At 39.9% G+C, this 25,476-nt stretch overlaps 1 protein-coding gene across 1 annotated transcript; it reads right to left on the reverse strand.

Moving 5' to 3' along the window:
- Window positions 1–391: 391 nt before the first annotated feature.
- Window positions 392–25,164, reverse strand: zgc:63587 (uncharacterized protein LOC393431 homolog). Its single transcript, XM_053324607.1, has 12 exons — window positions 25,068–25,164; window positions 18,742–18,797; window positions 18,134–18,233; window positions 17,941–18,027; window positions 17,356–17,479; window positions 15,982–16,116; window positions 15,280–15,397; window positions 4,613–4,714; window positions 4,264–4,409; window positions 3,998–4,081; window positions 3,754–3,811; window positions 392–505 (listed from the first exon to the last, which is right to left on the reverse strand). Exons 2-12 carry the CDS (start codon window positions 18,766–18,768, stop codon window positions 440–442), a joined length of 1,047 nt encoding a protein of 348 aa, XP_053180582.1. The 5' UTR covers window positions 18,769–18,797; window positions 25,068–25,164; the 3' UTR covers window positions 392–439.
- Between the last annotated feature and the right edge of the window lie 312 nt (window positions 25,165–25,476).

Genomic DNA, 25,476 nt, shown 5'->3' on the forward strand with positions numbered 1-25,476 from the left:
AACCTTTTAGTACCGTTGTCGCTGGCAGCTCTGTGGACCATAATGTTAAGATTTAGATTAAATTAACAGATATTCCTCAACAGTAATTATCCACTATACGAACATTTCACCGTAAGTGAAATGTATACAGTTGCTCTCGGTAAACTAGGACACACAAAATCGTTGATATATGGACTGAAAGAAAAATAATCATCAGTGAGAAGCTCCTGAACATCTGATGGATGGATGCAGAGGTGCGGAGATGATGATGATGATGATGTGGATACTCCTGGAAGGTGTGAACGGTGGCAGCGGACAGGGATGGACTCAGAGGAGGACCAAGAGTTTGTGTGTGTGTGTGTGTGTGTGTGGGGGGGGGGGGGGGGGGGGGGGGGGGGGTGCGTGTGTGGGTGTGTGTTGGGGTCTTGGATCACCGTGCTTCCCTTTTGCTTGGACCCTTTCACTCATCTGATTTCATCTTCATCTGTGCCTGCATGTGAGCGATCATCTCTTGCATGCGCCTCAGCTGCAGGAGGAAAAAAACAAAATCAAGATCATGATGATGATGATGGACAACTTTTATTTTGTTTAACTGATTGTAGCGGCTGAGAAGAAGTAGCACATTTCAGTAAACTATATTTTCTAAACATTCACTGATTAAAAGGTCATTGCAGGAAAAAATCCTTTGCTGGGAAGTGAAGTGTTTTCCAGACACACCATCTTAATTGGAATAAACAGATGACAACATTGATATTTAGAAAGTAAGAGTAGAGTTACTAAAACACACTAAAATATCGCCTTGTGGTTGTATGCCTCCACAAACCAGACAAGTTTCAGTTTATATCCATGTCTGTCCAAACTCATACAATATTTGTAGTGAAGACTTTGAAATAATTAAATAAAAAGGCATTAAGTGTATTTTCCTTGTATGTGTTCAGATGTTTGGCCTATAAAGTTGATTCTGATAAGGCACAAAGTTGTTGCCATGACATCAGACGATGGTTCAGATATGGATGTTGCTGCAAAGGCGGTACAAATTCTAAAACGTGGATGTTTCACACAGATCTTCATCTAAACAATCACCACAGTTTCAAGGTGAACACCAAACATTTGTGTCAATGATTCAGTTTCTAAAGAAATGTTAAATATGGTCACAATCTCCCCTTCTATTCCTGAGCTATGGCGTTGAATAACAGCCAGAAAAGTGTTTCTGCAGAACATTATATCACAGTGAAGCTGACCTTTAACCAATCACTTCATCTTTTTATCCTGTTAGACATCTGTGTGAAACTTTGTCTTGATTAGTGTAAATTCTTGAGTTATGGTCAAAAACGTGTTTGGTGAGGTCACAGTGACCTTTGACCTTTGACTGCCAAATTCTAATAAGTTCATGTTTGAGCTGAGGTGAATGTTTGTGCCAGATGTAATGAAACTCCCTCCAAGTGTTTCTGAATGATCACATTCACCAGAATTGAACGTACGGACAGACTGAAGCATTTTTGCTCTTTTTAGAGTTTTCAGGTTCTACTTTACAGCATCAGGAAACATTGGCTTTTACCCCAATGTGTGTTTAAAACCAAAACCGAAAGTCTAAAACTGCAAATATTACTTTTTTTAGAGCTCCACTCAGGTTACCACAATGACAGAAAGAAAATGCGCTATCTATAGAAGGAACTAAACTTACTGATAATCTCACCAGAAACGTCTCCAAAAAATGAAAAAGCATCTCACAGACGACCAAGTTATATTTCAAGATTTTCTCCACTTTTACAAAGTAACCTGCTACACTGCTATAACTGAGCCTTGCAGAAGGTCTTTATTCAGTCAACTGAAGAGTAAATAAAATGTTTTGATAAAATGGATATTAATAATTACTTTTTATTTCTATTAGGCTGTAATAGCAGTAGAATAAATGAAACATAAAATGAATGCCAAACAATCAATTAATAATGATCGAAAGGTAAACAAATGTTAATGTGAATTGAACTCGACCCATGAATAAGTAAATGATTTGGGGGGAAAACTAAACTAATTCACACAGATATATCGTCAATATTTGTCACCATCTTGTGGCTGAGGAGAGAACGTCATATGGTTCATGTTAAGAGATAAATTAAAGCTAGAGATCGACTAAAACAAGATTAAAGAAATATAAGGACATATTCTAGGTAACACTTTTTGATAGGTTGTTTAATTTCTTAATAATTTCTTACCATATTTCCTAAAATGAATTATGCAATTTAGGACCAATTATAGGGAACATTTAGTCAATGTTATGGGATAGTTTATACAATTACCACCCTTCATTATTTGAGAAAAATTAGATCCAAGCATTTTACATCTGTTGTGTTCTGCAACTTCCAGTTTACGCTACAAGTTAATTGAAATTCATTAATTAGAAATGTACCAATTCAACATTGTCTCCATTTTCCACATATTACAAAACCACATATTTCTCTCCAGGAAATGTAATGAGAACAGTTACATTTTAGGAACATATCTTAAATCTTTCTAGGAAATTATTAGTGAATGAGGGACCTGTAAAAGAACTCATGTATAGAGTCAAAACAACAATAGTTACTGTTGAATTTATTTCCTCTGTTGAATTTATTTCCTCTGTTACCCCTGACACCACGTAAACAAATGGACCACTGTCTCTCTGGCTTTGTTTTGGGCACCAAACATTACTGAGGTCATTCCCACCATAAAACTGGGCCAGGACATCCAGGCAGGAAGTGATGGTATATCCTTCCTGGGCACATTGTTTACAAACAGTTCTGATTGCTCCCCGCCCATTCACTACAGAGCACTGCAGCAGGTCAAACTGGCCAATCAAAGAGCAATCAGGAAATAGGTTATTGCCTGGTGACCTGCAGGCTGCGTGGACTGAAAGGTAAACAATACATATGAATGATTGAAAGTGGAAATAAATAAGACTTTTCTGTTTAGAGTCAAGAAGTTTGACCTTGAAGTTCCCTTCCGGTGAAACAAGACTCAAACCACAGTTATAACAGTAAGGGCACACATGTTAGAGAAGTACTAGAATGATGATGCAGCAGTTTTTCCACACATCTGCATTTTCACGTTATTACCTGTTGTGTTTTGTTGTTCATGGTCACTTCAAACATCGCTCCTCTATATACTGACCATGAAGCAAATCCCTTCCTAAAGCCACCACATTGTAAGAAACAGCAGAGGAAATCCACAGTCCTCGTTTGGTGCTTAAAATACAATGTTAATTTCTGATGACGCATCTATATTCTAAAAGGTGTCTTCCTGGACTATTTTTTTTCTTTGCTTGGATGCAGTGGAGGGATACATACTGGTAGTCGTGCAGGTTTATTGAACCTTAGTTTTCTCTCCAACAAACAAACCTACATAGAACTCACAAATGCACTTGTGCTATACTGAAAAGATAATAACTTTGGGAAGTTTCCTTATCGATTTGAGAAACCCGAGGTTCAGCTGAAGTTTACAATGCATGTTTGTTATGAAAGATGACTGTGGACAGCAGGTAAGGATAGCTTTACCACCAGTATGGACAAGAGGAAGGATACAAGTAAACAAAACCATATTTTGGTGTTTATATGGCATGTGAATATTGGGTTAACAGGGACTTGAAAACATCTGAGCCAATCCTTTAATATGTTTTTGGTGCCTGCACACCTCCATTTATAACTATCCAGCTGTTATTAGATCACCAAAGACTCATTTCAGTACAAAGTGAAACCAGGGACAAAGACAAAGTTTGCTTGGAGCTGCATGTGTTCTTACCTCAGCCTCTTTCTGGAGCAGGATCTGGTCCTTATCCACCACATCCTCATCCACAGCTCTGCTTGGAAACAAAACACACAAGTTGAGTTGAGTTGAGTTTATTTTGCACAAATAACAAATGAAAGAAGTAGAGAAGGATTGTACTGTGAGTGATTTAAAAAACCCCAAAAGGCCTTTTGAAGACGTCTTACGGGAAAAAAAGGGAAAACTTTTCTTAGCTTAAAAAAAAATAGCAACATCTCACCTGCCCGCTCTCTTCAGCCTCTCTGAGCGGAAGTTCTCATAATGCAGATCCTGAGTGACTTCCTGCAGGTCTTGCATGTGAGTCCTGCAACAAATAGACATGCAATCCTGTTGTCACACACTGGGAGGCAGTAGAGCTTTGTTTTTTAAACTTCTCGAGTGGACTTTACTACCAGCTTAATGAGGAAGAGCTTATGTCAAGGTTGTAAAAGACTTTCCTTCCCTAAATCATATTGCTTAGGAGATTTTATTGCCAGGGAGACTCACACAAGCATGGTGCGGAGCTTGAGGAAGTCATTGTGCTCGGGATTCTCCACCTCCACAACTCCCCACGGGTAAAGACGGCCGCGGATCTTCTTTCCCTTTACCTCAATCAGCTGGTTGGAGCCAATCACAGCAAAGGGAATGCTCGCCTGGGAAAGGAAGACAAAAGGTCAAAGGACAAAGTCAGAGGAAGGGATATAGGAAGAGACAATAAAGGTATCAGAGGTGTGGAGATGCAGTGAAGGCAAGCAAGGATAAATGGAAAAGGGACTGGTATCTATCACTAAACCAGAAGATGGAAAAGTCGTAGTTTAACATCAGCTGGCAGTCAGCTGTGTGTGCCCCATCTCACCTTGAGGACTCTCGTCTGCTCCTTGAACTCCTCATCCTCATCAGAGTCTGCATCAGGTAGCTGATAAATTCTGATCCCGTGCTCCGCGATCTCGTCCAGGATCTGAGGAAACACAAAAATATGGGGGTGAGCCAGCCGGTTCGTGACCTCACTGTGACCTCCAGACATGTCCCGCTGCACGGAGAGAACTGGACTCTTGAACCTCACCTTTCACTGCAGATACTGACACTTTTTAAAAAGGGAAATGTGTGCTCTAACCATTCAGAAAACCTGAAAACTTTCTCCCTGTCTCTTTTCTTCTTCAAAATATCTTTTCATAAAACTGTAAAACTTTGGCAATGTTTAAAACTCTATCTAAAATGAGTGAAAGTATTACTTGCAAAACTCTCAGGTGATTGAAGCATTAAACAGATTTCAGTAAATCATCGAAATATATAAATGAGCCGTTTACATTCTGAATGTTATGGAAAAAAATACAGCTGGAGCTCTGACCCATAAACAGAAAGTAAGAGGGCGCTTTAGACTAATAAGAGGGTGTGAGTGAGTACCTGTTATTGCAGCAACACATTTAATTAAAGCACCCCGTGGAGGGAAAGAGGGGTGAGACCGAGAGGCAGGTGAAAAAATAATAATGGTCTGTGTGTGTTTAAGTTCTGAAAGAGTCCGAGTCCTTTATTCGCAGGCCGACCGGTGAAGAAACAAGCTTGAAACAAAGGAGCTTTCTTCACTGCTACCTCAGCGACAGATGTCAGTATTTATTATTCTAAACATCAAAGGTGCATTTGTCTTTTGTTTTCCAGTGAGCAGTATTTTTAAATCCACAATGTAGTCTTATGTAATGGAGCCAAGAAATGTCAAGTGTTGTTTTCCTGACTTTTTGGGGACTTTCATGTACTGTACTGTATATAATAGGACAGTGGTGAATCAGCCAGGAGCCTGGGATATGAGAACAGGTTTTCCTACAGAGCGGAGCTCCTGTTTGAGCTCTTGTTATGGCTGTCGCTTGTTTTCTCAGTGAGCTCAGAACGCACTGTGTGTGAGATAGTGTGTGTGTGGGGAGAGTTGGGTATTGTTGTGGGGCAGATCTAAAAACAAACAGGCTTTGCAGGACTCAGAGGAGAGCGTGACACAGGACCAGAGCCTCTTTTCCTTCACTCACACACGATTTACAGATCCCTCCAACATGGACGCTGGATAAACATCACTCTGGTGGGGCAGAGCGAGGAGAATTTTGGGAAACTTTGCTCACAGTGGGAAAATAAACATATGTGACACAATGGCAGGAAAAATGAAACAAACAACAAATCCAGTTACACAAGCAGATAAGATAGAGACCAATTCAGATAAAAAATGATATAAAACAGGAAAAATTGAACTGAAAGACCACTAAACAGCCAGTACAAACATCCACCATTAAGCCACTTCCTAGAAGGACGCAGCTTGGGACATATTTTATGAGTGCTAACTTCCACTAAATATCCCGAAATGATAAATAAATGACGTGCAATCATCTGTTGCCAGACCTTGCTAAGCCAAAAGTTGCAAAATGGCTGTTTACCTGAATTATTGTGCTCTGTAACGTGTGTTTAGTACAACCTGGCACCTATAATCAAGACCTCTCGGGGGATAATCAAATGTCAAAATCACTGCCTGCTCCAAATCCCTGTTGTCTCCTGGTGATTTACTGTACACAATGTAGGCCATAGTCCTTAATGTTACACTAGTCTCTCCTCCTCCTTGTAGTTGTGTATTTTCGTTGGCACTGAGATGTTGGCAGTGGGAGCCATTTTGACTTTATGACCATCCTGTCCGGTTATAATACAGCCCCCCCCACCCTCCCTCCCCTGTTATGGTTGGCCTTGCTGGTCCACTCAATGCTGTCAGGGCGGGGGACAAAACAATGCCACACAAGACTCTGCCTCGGTATTAATTAGAAAAGGAAGGCCAAGATTTATCGCCCTACGCTTCTGGCTCACCTCGCTGAATATGAAGTATTGTTTGTGGAAATATACCGTCACATTGGGCAGTCATAAGAGGGTGGAGGGGGAAATTTGATGCTGCCCAACTAGAAAATTGGTTTAAAATGAGACAAATTGTAGCTGAATCATAACAGACATGTATTTCCAGTGTAAAGTCACTTCTAGGAATAGCAGCATCAAATATACTGTAGCGGTGACCCAAATATAGCACACCTGCAGGTCTATACATAGATATAATTACACAGTGGGAGACATGGCTAAGCAATTTTTGGTTGTTTTTTTTTTTGCAGTTGCGCAGCAGGTCTAACCAAAACCTCCAATCATAATGAAACAGGGGTGCAAACCCATCATTACAGGGATCAGCCATCAAGCTGCAGAGGGAATAATATTTTCGTGATTTGCTCATTCACACCCACAAAAATACGAATGACTCAAACACCTGCGGAGCAATAAGAATGAAATGAATCCTGGACAAACAACAATGTAAGAAAACAAATGTCACTAAGAAAAATACAAAGAAACTAAAAGACGGGGGATTGTGGCGAACGCTCAACAGGTAACCACACTCACAAACACACAAGTCACTCACAATTACACAGATTTGTGGTGCAATTGTTGAAGACAGAGTTGAGCCTCCTCTGGCCTGGCATGGTGTATGTGTGTGTGTCCATTAAACTAAAACTCTTAACGGGGAACAATACTTGGAAGTAGAAACGTACCACAGCATTCTTAGGAAATCAACAATGCAGAGAGAGAAAAAAATCAGAAAAACAAAACAATCAAACTGCATCTCGACACTAATCAACCCTGATTGAGAAGAGCAAGGATCGGGAACAGACCAGCAGCACGTTTACGCTGTGTTTATGTAACCTCGTAGCTGCCTGCCAGCTTCTGCACAGCGGCCATGGGAATGAAACGGTGCATCACTGCCATTAGAGGTAGTATATCTGATTAGCTTTCAGTCCCTTCTAAACCTGATTTCATACTGAGACAACACCTTGAGGGACGGAGGCCCCTTTTCCCCCCCCGGGACTGCAGAGTTTATTAAAGGAAAATCCTGGCTATAGTGAAGTCCATTTTACTGAGAGATCTCAGCCCTCGTGAGGTTCCTGAAGGTCCAACTGTGCGTCTAGGTAATAAAAAGTACTATGCACCTTCTAAATCCCTTTCGTTAAATTATTTAAAATTTCGGTGGGAGGGTTAGGGTTTGATTTATCGTACAATAACATAACAATCAAACATCATCATGTCTATCATATTATCGTATGACACATGGATATGACCTTGATCATTTTTTTACCTCAGTATTGCCACACTTCACATTAGCAACTAAGAGGCTATTTATGTCAAATTGGCTAAGCGAATAATGTCCCCCATTCCTCACTGTGCACGTCCTGAGAGGAGACTGCAGAAGAATTAAAGGTAAATAACTCTATCCTGGCCTATAATGACAGTCTGTGTTTTTACAGAAGCGTAGCGCCCACTCTCCAATCCCACCCCAGCCCTTCTTGCTTTTTTATGCTATTATATTATCATTACATCAGTGGTATAAAATGGTCTTTAAATGACAATAATATTGTTTATCGTAATTATTTCTGAGACAATATATCGTCCAACAAAAGTAGTTATCGTGACAAGCCTAGGAAGGGCTTGTGTGGATTAAAGTTTTGATCTCTGGAGGATGAAATATATCCTATATAAATATAAATCTGTTCGTCTGTGGACAGGACTAATTTAACGAAGCACGAAGGTCAAGTATCAGCATTCAATATTATTAAAAACACAAGGTGAGTTTTACACCAAATGGCTTACACTACAAAACCCAGCATGTGGAGAAGTGTGTTTGTGTTTTATTATTATCAGAGTTCTCAATCGCTCCAGTGACACATTTTTGCCGTATATGGTTTTCTGCCCATTTCCTTGTTTACAATTTTGCCTAATTGCTTCACATTAGGAGAACACTTTAATACAATCATGCTTGAACACACCTCCTTATATTATGAGGATTTCCACACTGTATTATTGTGGAAGTGGGAAACCACACAACAATAAAATAATAAAATAATAATAAATAAATACATTGCATAAAGCATAACCTCTGTAAACAGGTAAATATGAAATAAGATATCAACCTCCAGGTAAAAAAGGCTTCTATTACATACAGTAAATGCCATGTATTTAGTGTATATCATCACCTACTAAGTAAGAGACAAGATAAAATATGTTTGGGTCTGGTTGGGTTACCGCTTTGGCAAAACAGTTTCCTGAGGGAGACTTTGCTATGATTGCTACCTGATCTCATCTAAGAAATGTGTCTTTATTTTATTTCAAACTGTTAATTCAACAGTTGAAAGTAAAAAATCTACAGTCTGAAAATATTTTGTATTAAACTCTAAAAAAAAGTTAACATCTGCAGAACAATCTGACTGCAGCTAAATCATCAGACTTCAATGTGTCTCAGTGACAGTAACCAATAAATACTATGATGAGTACCAGTGTCTCCAGTTATAAACCTAAGTGTCTAATGGTTGAAGTTTCACACTGCAGACGGTAGCCAAACGTGGATTTTAAGTTTATCTGCCCAGAAACATAAACATTTACACTGTGTGAAGAGAATTGATCTGTGCATCACTGTAATTCATATTTTGGACTTTGAAGAAACAACACACATTAAATACCTAAGCTACAAGACTACAAGACAAACAGTGATGATGAAAGGAGAAGAAAAAGCTAATGCCTAGGCTAGATTCCTGCAACTACTCTTGAAAAAAGAAGTTTCCAATTTTAATTTGCTAACCTTAAGACACACAAGAACAAATGCTTCTCTCTTGCCAGGAAACGCCTTTCAACTAACCGGCTCTCTCCTGCCTGCAGGGAGTCTGAGGGGGTGACAGAGCCCCAACAATACCTGATCTAAGGGGGGGTGGAGGGATTTAGACCTCATACCAGCCTCCTACACACACACACACACACACACACACACACACACACACACACACACACACACACACAGCTGACTGCTGCCTCACTTTCGGAACTGGTATAATCTGGCTTCAGGTCCAGGAAAAGTTTACGTGGTAGGTGCACAAATACTCGGTTTGTAGGTGAGGTGAGCTGATCAGCAGAAAAAGGAGGATGGCCTGGCAAGAGAGGCTGAAAATGTAATCTCATCTCCGCTCCGACCTGCAGACTGCCCACTCAGATATTCTCTAAAAGTACAAAGACAGCACAGACCGACACGTAGCAGCACCAGGAAAACAATACCTTTTTGTTCACAGGATTAAAGACACTTGCACACATGCACAGAAACACATTCCAGATATATTCAGTCAGAGTTGGAGACTTGAGTGGACAGTCCAGACGGGAGCTGACCAGACCATAAACAGCTGGATTTGTTCAGATGGAAAACACAGCGGAAGTCACCACGGCCATAGTAACGTGAAGGCATCATTGAGGAACGGTGGTCAACACACACTCGCTTGCATGCATGCACACACACACGCACGCACACCCTCATTCCTTCCTATTGTCTGGGCTAAGTATTAGTACAGTTAAGACCACCCACCTCTCCCTATGATCAAAGAGCATGGAGAGGAACAATCAATCTATTCATGTAATCTTGTGTTTAAGTGAGATTTAGAAGGGGACAGTGGGTGCGAGTTTAGGATTTCAACCACACTTCAGGTTTTTTGACTTGGTCTAGTAATCAAAAGGATCTCAACAGCTGAAAATCACTCATTAGCAGCACTGTAAAGTCTGGAAAACATCTTTCCAGGTTGATTTTCCAGTGTTTCTAAATGAACAAGGAAACCTGCTGTTTTTTCACTGTAGTCTGCCACAACTTTCTTGACAACTTAAGAGTAGATGATTGTGTGTAAAGATCTGTTTGCTCCGTGAGGAAAAACGCATATTTATTGTTTTAAAACCTGCAGAGACGTGGAGCATGCCAAGGCACAATGACTGCTGGAGAGCAGAAAAATAAATACGTCCGCGTGTTTGAAACACTGGCAGGAAAAAGTCACAAGCTGACCGAAGACTTACACACACTCTCGCTCACACACATACACACACCGGATGAGTGAGGTAAGGATGAAGTAATAGGCACTCAATCTTTACTCCTGGGGCATCACCCTAAATGTCCACAAAGAAAGTACATCAAAATTGGAGGGAAGTGAAGCTGAACATCAAACCTGAAGTAAAATAACACACCATCAATCAGTCCCCTATACCTGGCTCATAATTTCCTTTTCTTTCTCAACAGACTCAGACACTCACGTTTACCCCTGTGTTAAAAATGCTTCACTTTCTGTTATTGCAATTTCAGAAGACACAGTGACAATACTGGCCGGTGCGAACAGTCCGGGGCTGATAATGTGTCCCAGCGGGGCCGTAGAACTGGTTCACACAGCAGGAGCGCGGCGGAGCGCCCGGGGGAGACGACAGTGAGCCAGACAATGAGGGGAAAACTGTGACAGCGCCTCGGCCGGGGGTGAAATATAGCAGCTGAGGGGACAAACTTGAGGGAGGGAAAGTTCTGCATGGGAGACAGTGAGCAGAGATGGATGGGGAAGGACAAAAAGGTGTCTGAAAGAAGAAAGGAGAAGGGATGAGGACGCTGAGGGAAGTGACAAGAGAAGTGGGGTGAAGGCACAGAAGAGAGGAACACAGAAGCGAGTGAGGGAGGGAAAAAAAAGGCTGAACTATTGTTATTGTTCGAGCCTTGTGCGAGAACAGAGGAGGAGCTGAGTTCTCTAGCCCTCTCTGACCTCTGGCTTAGGAGAACGGCCTTCAGTCTTCACACAAAAGAAAAAAAAAGATATCACACTGTTTTAGGATGAAGCTAACCTTTTATTACTACAGTGAAATTAGCATTGGGTATTAAGATGTTTGAGTATGCTTTTTCTTCCTTCTTGTGTAGATAACAGGTGGTTTCAATGCTTTTCAGTAAAGTGTGAAAAGAAATGTGTCAAGACTTAAAATCTCTTGGACCCAAGACCATAAAATGGGTAATCCATCACGGCGTATGCTCAGTTTTTAGTATAAACTGTCAGAATTGTTTTGAAAAGTCTTCCAGGCTCACAGTCTGGTGGTGAAAACTGAGTTTTGGCTGTCAAACAGAACGAGCTATAAGGTTAAAAACTCCAACAAGAAGGCAAGTGATGAACACAAAACACCATGAAATATTTATTAATAGTTATGCATTTAGACGGGTTTAGGAGACGAGATCTTGTATGTCTGAGCTTCCCACCAGCACTTGAATGCATCAGATTTAAGGACTTGGCTTTGAGCTGTATTACCACACTGTTAATGTGACGCTGACAAATCAATTAATTATTCCATCTACAGAATCATTTGGGAAAAAACCGACACAAATAGTACTTTTTTATTCAACTAGAAGTAGGCATCTTTGCATTTTTGCTTCCATCAAGTTTCCAGTCTGAACTAGCTGGGTACCATTGTCTATGTTCCAACTGAAAACAACCAGTAAAGCTGTTTGAGACTAAAGCCCTACACAGGATATGACTGCAAGGTCCCAGACTGAGAGGATCAGCCCCTCAATATACCCTCCTCGGGGCAATTTATGAGCTAGAGACCACAGCGACCCCGGTGAAGGAAATTGGCATTAGAGCAAATTTAAAAAAAAAAAAAAAAAAAAAGACACAAAGAGGCAGAGGAAGAAAGCAAAAGGCAGCTGAGCGAGGCAATGCCAGGAGAGGAAAGCAGCAAGGAAACAAGTGAACGAAGGGGATGAAAGCTGAATGATGGGAGGTTTGTTCACTTTGTCCGTGAACCTGATCTGCAAAAGGCAACAGGTTGTGTCTTGTCAGTGGAATAGTCTTGACACATTGCAGGAAACTTATATTGTTTTGTACAAGCTGTTTCCCCCTAATAATACGAGAAAGGGCTACACAAGCTTTAAGAAGGGGGGGTCCAAATAACTGAGAGACAAATGGCTTGAAACGGTGAGAAAGTGCCTAGAGAAAAAACAAACTAATAAATACTGTGGGAGGAAAGCTGGGGGTTATCAATCATTCTCCTGCCCTCAGCTTTCTGACGGGTTCTTGGCTGCTGGCGCTCTGACCTCAAAGGAAGGCCTGCTGGCCAGTCCCAACGCACAGCACTCTATGACAGGAATCAGGCGTGTATACCTAAGAGCCACTTGAGTTAATCTGATCGAAGCAACAAAATACCACTTGTTTACCTTAGAGACACTTAAAGATATGAATGGACATATAGCTTTGCATGAATACGTTTTCGTGCAAACAAGAAACCAGATTATTGTGATAAATGTTAAAGGCAGGAAATTGGATAACGGGTTTATATGACTGCTATTGTCTGACTACTCTGAATTGATCTAATATTAGTAAGCAATCGGATTTTCGACTTTCCTCCCAAACCACATCTTTTGTAGAGGTAAAAGCATAAATCAAATGCAAGTCACTGTGTCATAAAAAATCTGTGGACCGACAGAGCGGGGAGAGGACTCACTCTGAACTGTGCAACTGTGTCTGAATTTTACAAATTAACTACAGTACAGCTGTGGAAACCTACTGAGTTTCCTTAGATTAACTTTTCACTTTATTAGCAGGAGGACCAAAACATTTTCAGTTGTAATTGGGACAGCATTATTTTGCTGCAGGGAAGAATGTAAACGAACATTCAGAAACCAGATCAAAGACATAGATGTGAATAGGAAGAATTTAGCGGTCTCTCTCTCTTTTTAGAAATTGGAAGAAAGATAAAAAGTTGTATCTGCCCCAAATTTTACCAAACAGGAGACAGCTCAAATTACATGCCCTCTTAAGGGATACATGCCATGTCTAAATGTGAGGAAGATAGCCCAATTAAACCAGCTCTATTTCCTGACAGTAATGGCTTGTTCAGGAACTAACTGACATTAAATAAAACAGAGCTGAATCAAACATTTTTTCACTGTTTAACCAGATTTCTTTTTTAAACTTATGCGTAAATGTAGTGTAGGAATTAAAACAATTTTAATAGCCAGAATGTTACGGATATGTGTGCTTGGTTTATATGCATGTTTGTACATTTTGTTTCTTAGAGCTGCTAATTGCTCCTTAGTGTACACTGGGAAATGTCTGTTAAGGGAACACTTAGCGGATCATGTTAACAAACCCTGCTTGACATCACAGCAGCAAAGAGGTCAGATCAGAGTGATATTGTAACCATGTTTTCACTTTATCACTTTTCCTAACAATTCCTAACTCTCTCACTATTCAATACACTTTTACACTGAGGAGGCAAAACATGAAGAAAATAAGACAAGGGATGGGTCAGAACTCTGATCAAGACCGTTGACCTACCGCACGCTGAAAGCCAACAAGTTAGGGGGTTTTCTGTACTTTGGGGCGGGGGTCAGTTGTGGCAGGAAACATGGTTTTGTTCCCATCTTAGTGCCAGAAGAACACTCAGAAGGTTTGAGGAATGTCACAATACAAAACAAATCTACAGTATAATTTAGCTGGTAGGTCTCTTAAGGTCAATGAATTTTACCTTTGGGGCTGGAGTAACTCTGCTTCTTATTAAAAATATAGTATAAGCACCATTATGGAGTTCTTATAAATGTGGAATCATGTTGTCTTAGGATATATAGGAAGAGTGAATATATGTGTCCTAAAGCTGTGACCTTTTCTTTCCCTAAGATGCTGCATCAGTGATTTTAAGCAATGTGAATGTGGGAGCCTTCAACAAAACAGACCCACTGCTTAAGAGAACAGAGCGGAGCTGGACTCAGCTGAGCAGCCCAGTGCCTGCCAGACCACCGGCTCCGAGACCTGAATGAGAGGCAGGTGGGGGGTCGGGAGACAGGCTGACTTACAATTAAAAACACACAGGTTGAGAGAGCTGTGACAAAATAGAATTCTGTGACAAAAGCCCACACACCGCCTGCATTTTTTTGTGAACTCAGAAGTAAAGATTGACTAATCTGAAGTGGTCATCAACAAATTGTTCAGATTTAAAAGTCCAACTTTTGATTGTTTAAAGGAATAATGATGCTGTATCAGAGAGGAAAAGGAGTAACACAGAAGCAGGATTCCCCTATTAACTCAGCCTGCATGGAAGAGGTTATCAGCTGAACACATTGCTGTGACGGGTGTGTGTTGTATCGCACTACTGTGTCCTTCCACCTCTGGACAGCAGGAAGCTGAGGAGCGTGCAGCCAGGCAGACACTTGGGTTGGCTCCAAAAGGAAGTATCTGGGACGGGTTGAGACTGGATGAGATGTGCCCCGTCGATATTATATACAACACTCTTTTCCTACTTCAGTACCTCCTACTCTTTCCTCTCATATTGTCCCTCCCTGTACTTTTGAACAATCTGGCGGTATCATCTAAAACACAAAAATGTAAGCTATATATCACTGCAATCACCCAGGGAATTGCATGTACACCGTCTCACACAAATACACAGATGTTTGACACACTGGGCTGCCAAAGGGGATGGATAAGTGATTTCGCTATTATTAGTATATTTTTTGGTAATGTACTTTTAATTGCTAAACCACACATCTACCTGGATAAAAACAAGCAACATAACAATTATGAAAACAACAACTTGGCAACAGCTGTTTAGTGTTTACTTACTTGTGCCAAGTCGCAAAGTTTATGAAATTTTCTGTATATAGAAAACAATAGGCAAGTGTAGATCACATATCATTAAACCTACCCTCCTCTTCAGGCGATCCCTCTCCTTCAGTGTCAGTGTGTCAGCCTTAGCGATGACCGGGACTATGTTAACTTTGCTGTGGATGGCCTTCATAAATTCCACATCCAGAGGCTTTAGACTAGGAAAGAAAAAGATGATACAAAAGGAAAAAAGGACGATTAAAACACAAGAGGAAGAGGCAGTTTTGATAAGAAAAAAACAGACCTGTGAGAAACTGGGGGCAAACAGAAAATTCAAAGGTGATTACGCAGGATAATGTAATGTAAAGCACATGATAGCACTGAGACAAAGCAAAAGTCATCCAAGATAAGTGGCTGCTTCTGTGCTAAATGTAAAACTTAGTGAAAATGAGATACTACAGTTCAGGCAATCCCCCCCCCCCCCACAACTGATGACCACCACAACTATGCATTATCCTAAGCAGAGTGTAGGCTAGCTAGCGAAAGACAGCAACCACCGCTAGCTTCGATGTTTGCATGGTTTAATCTTAGCTAGTAGCGTTCCTATTAAGCGAGAAATGTCTTGTTTTGGAAAATCCTAAATGAGGAAGCTCTGATTTATCATCATCAGTCATGTGCTGGGCGACTGCTGACTGTTAATATATAATATAAAATATATTAAAAGACAAAAGTTAAATATATACATTTGACATGTTTCAGAAAGGGAACCATAAATTGTAGTTCACAATTGTAGTTTGTTTACCCGTGTCCAAATGGAGAAATGAAATAGAAGCAGCAGTGCACCCTGTTGTCCACTATGTGTCTTCGGTTGAGCCCGCTCTCGTCATGAAGGTATCGCTCAAACTGATTGTCGATGTACTGGATGATGGTCTTAAAGCTGACGTTGTAAATAGAAACAGAAACAGAAATAAGCAGAAATAACCACACGAATAACCACGTAAAACACAATTCGCAATTCATGTAGTGTCGTCTCAAGAAGATTAAGCAGTATGTAAAAGGGATCGAGGAGAAACTGTCAATCAAAGGCTCTAAATAATAAACTAAATAATAAATAATAATATACTAAATATGATGAGAAACTTGAACTGTGCCAGAAACGTTTAGCTTAGAAAGATTTGATGTGACTAAACTACAATGAGCAGTTTTAGAAATGAAGAATAAAATACAGAGTATAAATATTTTGGAGACTCAAAGTAAGTGCTGTGGGGTTGCATGTCAGGAGATAAATCACTGCTGTCATATTAAACTGTTTATCTCAGGTTTGGGGTTTCAAATCCTTCCCAGGAATGACTTCATTACCTGAAAGTGACTGCAGTTCTCAGTGATCTCTTGATCCCTCACAAGAACTGACTTGCCTTTTTTCCTTTTCTGATTTTCACAACTTCTGTTTATGACTTATTGGCTTGTGCAATATGGACAAGGTTTGACTAATGAATACATTTTTCCATCTTCTAAGCAGACAGCACAGTATAAAAATGTTCTAGGGTCAACATGTAGTCCTTTCTATTTTTGTTGAAGCTTTATTATCGCTGGTAATGTAGCTTAACATATCAACAGACTGTCTTATGTTTGCTGTCCAGCAGCAAAAATACTGGTATGGTTCATGAACATGAGTAATGACTTAAATTACCTTTGTTCTGTTAAAGAGCCTAATGACTTAACATACTTTTAATCTTTAATAATATAAATATCAAGAGAATTGCAATATACACCGACTGCAGAGTGGAATCAAAGGAGAAATGACTGTTTTTCTTGTATTTGACCTCTTTTGAACTTTTGTGTTTTTGGTGTCCTTCACAGGAAAGTACATGGGTCCAGGAGTATAATAATACTGCCATTAAGGCCAATCAACAGGAAGTGGATCTTTCACAGGGAGGCTACATTAACACCACTAACATGAGAATGCCACACAAGCAAACACACAATAAAAAGTGCCTTTAAGGAAGTCTAGACAGAGGGAATGCAGAGGGAGGAGAGGTAGGCTATGGGGAGTTTAGGATGAAACTTGAGAAAGGGAGTTGTTGAAGACAGGAGGGAAGGATGAGAGAGCACACTGGACAGGAAACATGATCCACATTGTTATCACATCTCACTCCTCTGCAGCATACAAACACACCAGTCCTGGCTGTTGATGGCATCTCCATATCCAGGGGTGTCGACCACGGTTAGGCGAAGCTTCACTCCTCTTTCTTCGATCTCCACGGTCGACGCCTCAATTTGCACCGTCCTCTCAATCTTCTCTGTTGAGGATGACCATAAGAATAATTGGCAGTTGAAATAAAAAGGACACACTTCAGTACCCAAGTAGATTTAATAACATTAATATAACATTCCTGCCTCCGTTACATGCTCTGTTAAACAAACCGCACGCTGCATGAACGACTCATACCTTTTAAAGTGAAATCATATGTTTTTTGTCACTTAAACTGAGGTATGTGTTTTCTTATTTGTGCAGAATGACCGTGGAGGGCCTGGATAATTATTTTAAAGCCAAAACAAGTCCTAACCTAAGTCAAGTCATAAGAAGGGCTGGGTCATATTTTGAGACTAAGACATTCCCAACATTCCTGTTGAAATAATGCTCTGCTGGAGACATCGCAGCAGACATTTCTCCATTATTACAGTGTGCGTATCTGTGTGTGTATGTTAGCGTGTGTGTATGTTAGCGTGTGTGTGTGTGTGTGCACATGGGGGAGTATACCTGCAGCACCAGGGATGTAGCGTTCAGGGTAGAGATCAGTAAGAAACAGGCTGTTTATAAGTGTCGATTTGCCCAAACCAGACTCCCCTGAAAAACAAAACAAAATCATTAATCTGGCTATAGTCTAAATTATATATTATAAATTATATATATTATGATTAATTAATCTGAGCGAGAGAGAGTAATTACCCACCTACAACCATTAGGGTGAATTCAAACCCTTTTTTCACAGATTTTCGGTGCACTTGGTTTGGGAGGTTGGCAAACCCTACATAACCTGCTGCATCTGGGAACTGTAGGGTACAAAAAAGACAATAAGACAATACAAATGGTTCAACAAAAACTCTGCAGTTAATAAGGAAGCATTACACTATACACAAAAATATGTAATCCCTCTTTTTTTTTCTTGTGTATGAGTAACTGCATTCCAAGATTTTATTACTCCTTTCTTTGGCTCCGTAAATCTAGCTAACCAACTCCTCCCTGACATTTTTCATGGGTTTATAATGTGCATATGTAAAAGGTGCGAGCGAGTCTATAAGAGCGAGATTGATGATGATGCATATAATTGAGAAATTCCAACAGGCAATAAAGCCCAGCCATGAAACACTTGACTTACATTTATACAGGATATCCTCTCTGGATGCCTGTGCGAGTGTGTGCATGAGATTACGAGTGCTATGAGTCTGAATCACCACTGCCTTATTAGAGACCCCCATGTACACTCTTAATCATCAATCATCTGTTACAGTGTACAGTACAAACTGTGATGATGTAATGACATTTTAGCACCTTACTTACCTTCCCTTTTTCTCCAGATTGAGACATTGCTACCGTTTACTGGATGGCTGACGAGCCTGTGAGTGATGAAAAAAAGAGGAGTTAATGATGAATTGTGCCTATAAAAAAGTTGCATATGACTTCACTCCTTCTAGCAGCTAAACACGTCTTCCAGGAATACTGACTCTGTCTAAAAAAATAAAAACATTTAAAGTCCAATACTTGGCATAAAGTAACATACTGCATATGTTTTTTTATTCACAGTAATTACTTATCCACAGAGTCTGCTCATAGCAACAAGAAACACATGTTTTCATGAAGTCAACACAGATACTTTACACCAGTGGTCTGGCAAAAAGAAAATCAATACCAATACTGATGATGTGTGATATTGTATGTTTATATACAATATATAAAGTCATTTTTTGGGAAAAATAATGGTGACACAATAAGCAGACCAAGAGTTAATTTTAATTAATTCAACAAATTTGCCATCTGAAAAATATATCGATAAAAAAGACATATATAAATCCAAAATTGACATAAATCTGTCCAATTCATTGATTTTCACCAATCAATTGCCATGCAAATAATGGCCTTAATATTCGCAGAGATATTCTTGACAAATGTATTCACTTCATGGTTTAAATTGTTATGTGGACCAACCCAAATTAGACTTTTAAAGACTCCCACACATCCACCAGAGAGACATTCGACAGGTTCAACAGAGACCTGATTCATCTTTATATCTTAATCTTGTCATCCACTAGGTCTTTTTCTCTGAAGCTTACCAGTACTGTACACCAATAATGATATACAGTATGATATTATATGTTTATATAGAGTATGTAAAGTACATTTTTTGGGAAATCAATGGAGACAGGATAAGTAGACTACATGTCAGTCTTAATTAATCCAGCAAATTTTTGCCATCTAATAAATATATTGATGAAAAAAGTCATATATGAATGTAATATTGACATAAATCTGTTCAATTACTGGAGATACGGTGTACAACTTTATATCATCTTATGGTTTGAATTGTCATATCGTCCACCACAAATTAGACTTTGAAAGACCGCCACACATCCACCAGAGAGACATTCGACAGGTTCAACAGAGACCTGCTTTATCTTCATCTCACAGATATCTTAATCTTGTCATCATGTGGATCCTTTTCTCTGAAGCATGAGTTACATATCACGACTCCACCTGATGTTTCGGAGATGTTTATATCAACAAACTATGAGTTCCGACATTCAAGCTGACAACTACACTGCTCTGTTAAGTCGTGCTATCACATGGAAGAAGCAGTGATAACGAGCTGTGGACAACACCTCTGTTCCCAGACCTCCATTAAAACTGTTACACCTCTGTCGTACCCCCGTGCTACCGCCTCAGTCTATAACCCCCCGAGCAGACGACAGAGCAACAAGCCGGCTTGATAAATTAGCTACATAATGACGGAGCAGGAAGAACAGGCTCCATTTTATCACCAACACACTGGCCCTTGATAGGTGGAGTGTGATAAGCATTAGAACGAGGCAGGCTGCCGTCTGCTGCCAAACAGAGATGCACTCCTGTTACGTAACGTTAGACGTGGGGGAAAAAAGGTGGCATGGGAACCTGAAGTGACCTTCCTCCGCTGGCATGTGACACTTGGGGAACCATTTCACACTGTTCAAAGTATTAAAGAGTAGCTGGGGGGGCCTTGGTGTCTCCATGAAAGTGGGCAGAGATCTGTCACACTGTCAGGGTGGTTTCACCACACCGAGAACAATAGATGTTTATCCGCCTGGTTCCTGAAGTCTTTCCTATACAGGGCAGCTCGGCCTGGGAAGGAGGGGGAACACGTGCCTCACCTCGCACCACATTCACCACAGAGCACATGCAGGACAGCGAGGAGGCAGAGAGGAGGAGTGGCGAGTTAGGGACATAGAGGTCAAAAGATTAAAAAAACGATGACGAGTGTACAAGGTCCTGTTAGAAAGTTAAAAAATGTAAAAATGATCACTGATTGGGCATGTTCGCCCAACAGAAGTGTCACAGAAACCACTACATAGTATTATGACACTAATTAAACTCGCATAAAACAAAACATTTAAATAAAACACAACAAATGTAAAATATATTGGTTCATTTTTAGCCAAAAATACTAAAAAATCCTTGATTTGAGCTTGTCAAATCTACTTATCTACCAATTTTCTTCTTTAGTCCTACTAGTTGATCCTTTGTGATACTAAAATGAACACCTTTGGATTTTGGACTGGCAGTCAGAACATGAAGACATGTGAACGTGTCTGTTTGAGTTCTGGGATTTCACCAAAGCATGAATTCAGAAGAAAAGAAATCAGCCAATGAATCATTTAGAGCTAAAAACTGTCAATTAACTATTAACCATTAAATACAAAATAAAATAATAATCCTTTAATCACTTAAGTCACCTTTTATGCAAAAATACCCAAAATGTGAGTTCTAGGTTCTCATGGGTCAATATTTGCTGGTTTTCTTTGTTGTCTATAACAATAAAGTTAACACATTTGGGGTTTTTTGGGCTGTTTGTCACAAAATGTCGGAATACTTGGTCTGAAGAAATCTGTTATGACAGGTTTTACTACTTCCTGACATTTCATATAAAAAGCAAGCGATTCATTAAAATAATCACAAGTTTCAACCCTGAATTTAACACAACATGAATGACATTAATGAACAAATGAATGTGTTTTCACTGTTAACATCACTGTTCACAATAATTAACATCTGAGTTAGTGTAGGGGCCCACACAAGAACATCAGTACGTATTTCACACACACACACACACACACACACACACACACACACACACACAGACCCAGACGGGCTCTGTGGGAACCAGTATTAGTCCAGCAGCCGATTAATTAAAGTGCTCCAATATCACAGTGCTAATATCACAAAGACAACACTACAGGACAGACTGGCGGGAGGCACACTTCAATAATAATACTCTCTTAATAACGGCCATTTAATCAGCTGGGCCGTTGAGCTGCTTACCCACACCGGCCATTAACGGGGCCAGACGTGGAGGGTGGGGTGGAGGGTGGGTTAAACAGGCCAAAAGGGAAAAATACCACTTTACTAAAGCCGAAGCTCAAAGTATGTAATGCATTTAAAGTTGATTTATTGGCTGCAGTGAAGCCGTGAAGGGGCAGCGACGTTAGGGGTCCCAACTCTCTATCGCTCTCTGTGGATTATGGGTCTCTCTACGTCTACTGGAAACACTGCGACAGTAATTTCACACCATGGAGATTTAGTGAACTCAGTGGCATAACAACAAAAAAAATGGTAATTTACTGGCAGCTGATCACAGCAGAGGCCCCCACATACTGTTTACGCAGTTGACTGAACATAAAAAAAGTGATGTTTGGCTTGTTTGGACGTGTAAGGGCCAGTGACATATAAGGGTTGGCAGGATGAGCAATTCAAAAATATCTTTAAAACATTTTTTAAAAGGTTTATTAACATGTACATTTTGTATTTTTGTTGGTTTTACATCATTTAAAATGACATTTGTTTTTTTTTTAACCAAAAGTAAGGCTGAATGCTCCTGAAAATGTCCCATGGTGTAACCATGAAGAATGATAAATATTAAATATTTCATCCACCTACAGGTATTTAAGTGTACTTAAATAAATAAATAATTACTGCATTTTAAAACATGAAATGAAAAGAAACATTTTTGGAATATTTCTACATTTAAATTTTAAAGAATGTTGTCAATATTGAATAGGACATACACTAAAAACAACAATTTGTTTCTAAATTATTTGTGACAAATGTGTTACTAAACATAGTGTTATGTTGCTAAAAGTGGACTATATTTATTCCACATGTTAGTTCACATTTATTTTCCTGTGTATATAATCAGATTTTTATGAAAAAATACTGGTTACACACTTTGGCACTGAGTTGCATCAGGTCATTGACTCATAAATAAAGTAGTATTGGGGGAGTGGCAGAGATGATGGGAATCAGTAATAAAGATATGATAGTGTGTTTTTTTATGCTGTAGTTTTAGTGTTTCATAATATCCCGAGAGAGAGGAGGAAAAAAAAAGGTCACAATAGGCGGAATAAAAAAGCCTTTCAACCAGGAGGAAACCAGCAGGTCTGCTCGTAACACATACACAAAGTTTAAAGTACAGGATGGGACCATTTATGAAGATGGGGGCAAGAGAGGAAATGACTAAAGACTAGTGGGAGTCATACAGCATCAAAATGTTATCTTAACACAGCTGCTCGAAGGCACAATCGAGTTAAGAGGGGAAAAAAAACAGATAAACTACATTAATGATTAATTGTGAAACTAAAAATGAGGTTACAGTAAGAGATGCAGTTGATTTCTGGTCACAGAGTCATTTTCAAAATGTTCAAAATTTGCTGGTTTTACATCACTGTTTTTTTTACTACATATATTTGAATAAGATAAAATAAGACATTTGTGGATGACTTCAGGATGTTGTGATGCGCATTTTTCACAATTTTCTGATTTTGAAGTTTTATTGACCAAATGACTTATTGATTAATCATGATTACAATCTGCAGCTCTATTATACTTAATTATATTTTACATTAATCTCTCATACGTTGTCAGGTAGTATCATTGGTAGTCAAACAACGGACAAATCAAGCCCTGTCAATTTTGATAAGTGATTAATCGTTTAACTCGTGTTTCTAACAAAAGTGACACATCTACTTGTCCCAGTTTGTCATTTTTCACATTTTGTATCATTGTAAACTGAATATCTTTGGGGTTTGACTGTTGGTTGCACAAAATAAACAATTTGAAGATGTCACAATGTGACCTTTTTCACTTTATCGTGGCAATTTAGAGACTCTAAGATTAGCCGAGTGACTGAAAGAGACAATAAGTTGGACAATAATGGAAATAACTACGTAAAAAAGTCGAAGGTTTTTGCAATTAAAATAATATTAGTACTTAAAGTGTCTCTAAAGTTATTTCTAAGATGTGTATTTTTGTTTTACAGTCTGGTGGATTTAGGCGTCCTACTGTTTAACAACATCATTCATTCCTGTGACACAATAGCACCAGTCCACTTGGGTCTTTCAACATGAATCAGGTTTTGTTTTTCCATTCACACTACAGCGCAAAGCAAGAGGAAACATCCCACTTTGTAGTTTCTAGTGTCAGACAGATGCCTTCCCTGGCGCTCCTGTGCCGGGCAGTGTTGGTGAGATAAGGTCGCAGGAAGAGTAAAGGTCAGGGAGCGGTGAAGGCGCAGGAATCAGAGGTCCAGGATTTTCTTTCAGCACCTAGAGATGTTGTCCTACTGATGGCAACCTGATCTTTGCTCAGATGGGTATAAAAGCAAAGTCATTTTCTGAAATAAAAGTGCAGCTGCCAGCCTGAGATTACAGCTCACATGGTCTGCCGTGGTGCCCACTCAGCAAGAAAAGGAAGTGCAATATTCATGTTTCCACTGAGCCAAAAACACAATCAAAGATGGATGATAATTCTTCAATAGTGGCCCTCCGCCACATCTTAGACAGACACATAATGAGAATATGTGATTGTTTCCCTGTGTTATTGTGAAGTTGTCTAAACAAGAAATTTATTTTGCAGCAATGTGCTTTACAAAAGGTCAAAGATTTATCGGATGTTAGAGGGCGATTTCAGAGTTCAAGAATGTTACACAAAAGGGGATTTACAGGAAATTTGTGAAAGTCAATGCTGTGAACGACCCCGTCCTATAAGGCTTTTTATATGGGAGGTGGATTTAGGAAACTGTGGGGGAAACCTTCCCTTCAAGATATCAAGTGGGGACAATGGGACAATAAAGGAGCTGAAGAGTGATTTCTAAGTAGGTGTTGGGCTATCACTATAGTTTTTGAAGAGGTCATGTTTGATAGGACAGCTGTGTTAAATAATGAGGGAGAGGCAGTTGACCAGGGGAGTTTTGAAACGTGTGTAAAGGCCTCTGTAACATTTGGATGTCCACCACACCCAGTCTGACAGACACTGACTGACTTCACCAAACATCCACTGGGGCAATGGCATTATTTACCATTAAACAACTTAGCTACTTACCCACATTAGAGCTTTTAAAGTTTAGACACCAGTTTTAGACACCCGTTTGATAAACCTAATGTAAGTGTAACGCAGCAGGGAAACTTTTTGTTAAGGTTACATGTCAAAACTTTGTAGCGAGCCACAGTTGTTCCCGCGGCTGGTGTCATGTTGCCAGCTCGGCTCCAGCTTTCACTCTGTCGTCTTCCTCCTGCTCCTGCCTCATACACAGCGATTGGGTTTGGACAAAATAACTAAAAAGAACCACAGAGCAAGTGCCTTACCTGAGTGTGTGACTTTGTAATATTCTTATCGACAGGAGCGTTTTTTTTGCTTCTCGCCGCTTGTCCCAGCCCAGGAAGGGAAACCCCGGAAACTGTCCCAGTGAGTCCGCCCTCGTCCCATCGTGCTGCGCCACTGACGCCATTACGGCTCAACGGTGGGAACAGCGGTGCCACTGGAGAGCGTTTGCCTGTCAGATCCAATATGGCTTCCCCAGTGTTACAGTTTCTTTAAGGAATATTTCTCGTAGTAATGACTTCTCCGCACACAGACGCATAAATTCGTGGGAAATGTTTAATTTACCTTAAATTGTTACAAATTGCATTAAGCCTAGTGGAAAAAACATGTTAGGACTGGCAAAAGTCAACCCATGTCTATGTTTCAGGGTTTTTTGTTTGTTCGTTTGTTTGT

The sequence above is a fragment of the Scomber japonicus genome, chromosome 9 (genome assembly GCF_027409825.1).
Source record: "Scomber japonicus isolate fScoJap1 chromosome 9, fScoJap1.pri, whole genome shotgun sequence".
Taxonomy (NCBI): domain Eukaryota; kingdom Metazoa; phylum Chordata; class Actinopteri; order Scombriformes; family Scombridae; genus Scomber; species Scomber japonicus.

What these genes read in the sequence shown, in the direction of transcription:
- zgc:63587 (XM_053324607.1), bottom strand. Translation starts at nt 18,768, where the DNA reads ATGTCTCAATCTGGAGAAAAAGGGAAG. An exon ending in AAGCTCCGCACCATGCTTGT is followed by an intron (nt 4,082 to 4,263) that starts GTGAGTCTCCCT and finishes TATTTGTTGCAG; the next exon opens with GACTCACATGCAAGACCTGC. An exon ending in TGCTCCAGAAAGAGGCTGAG is followed by an intron (nt 506 to 3,753) that starts GTAAGAACACAT and finishes TTCCTCCTGCAG; the next exon opens with CTGAGGCGCATGCAAGAGAT.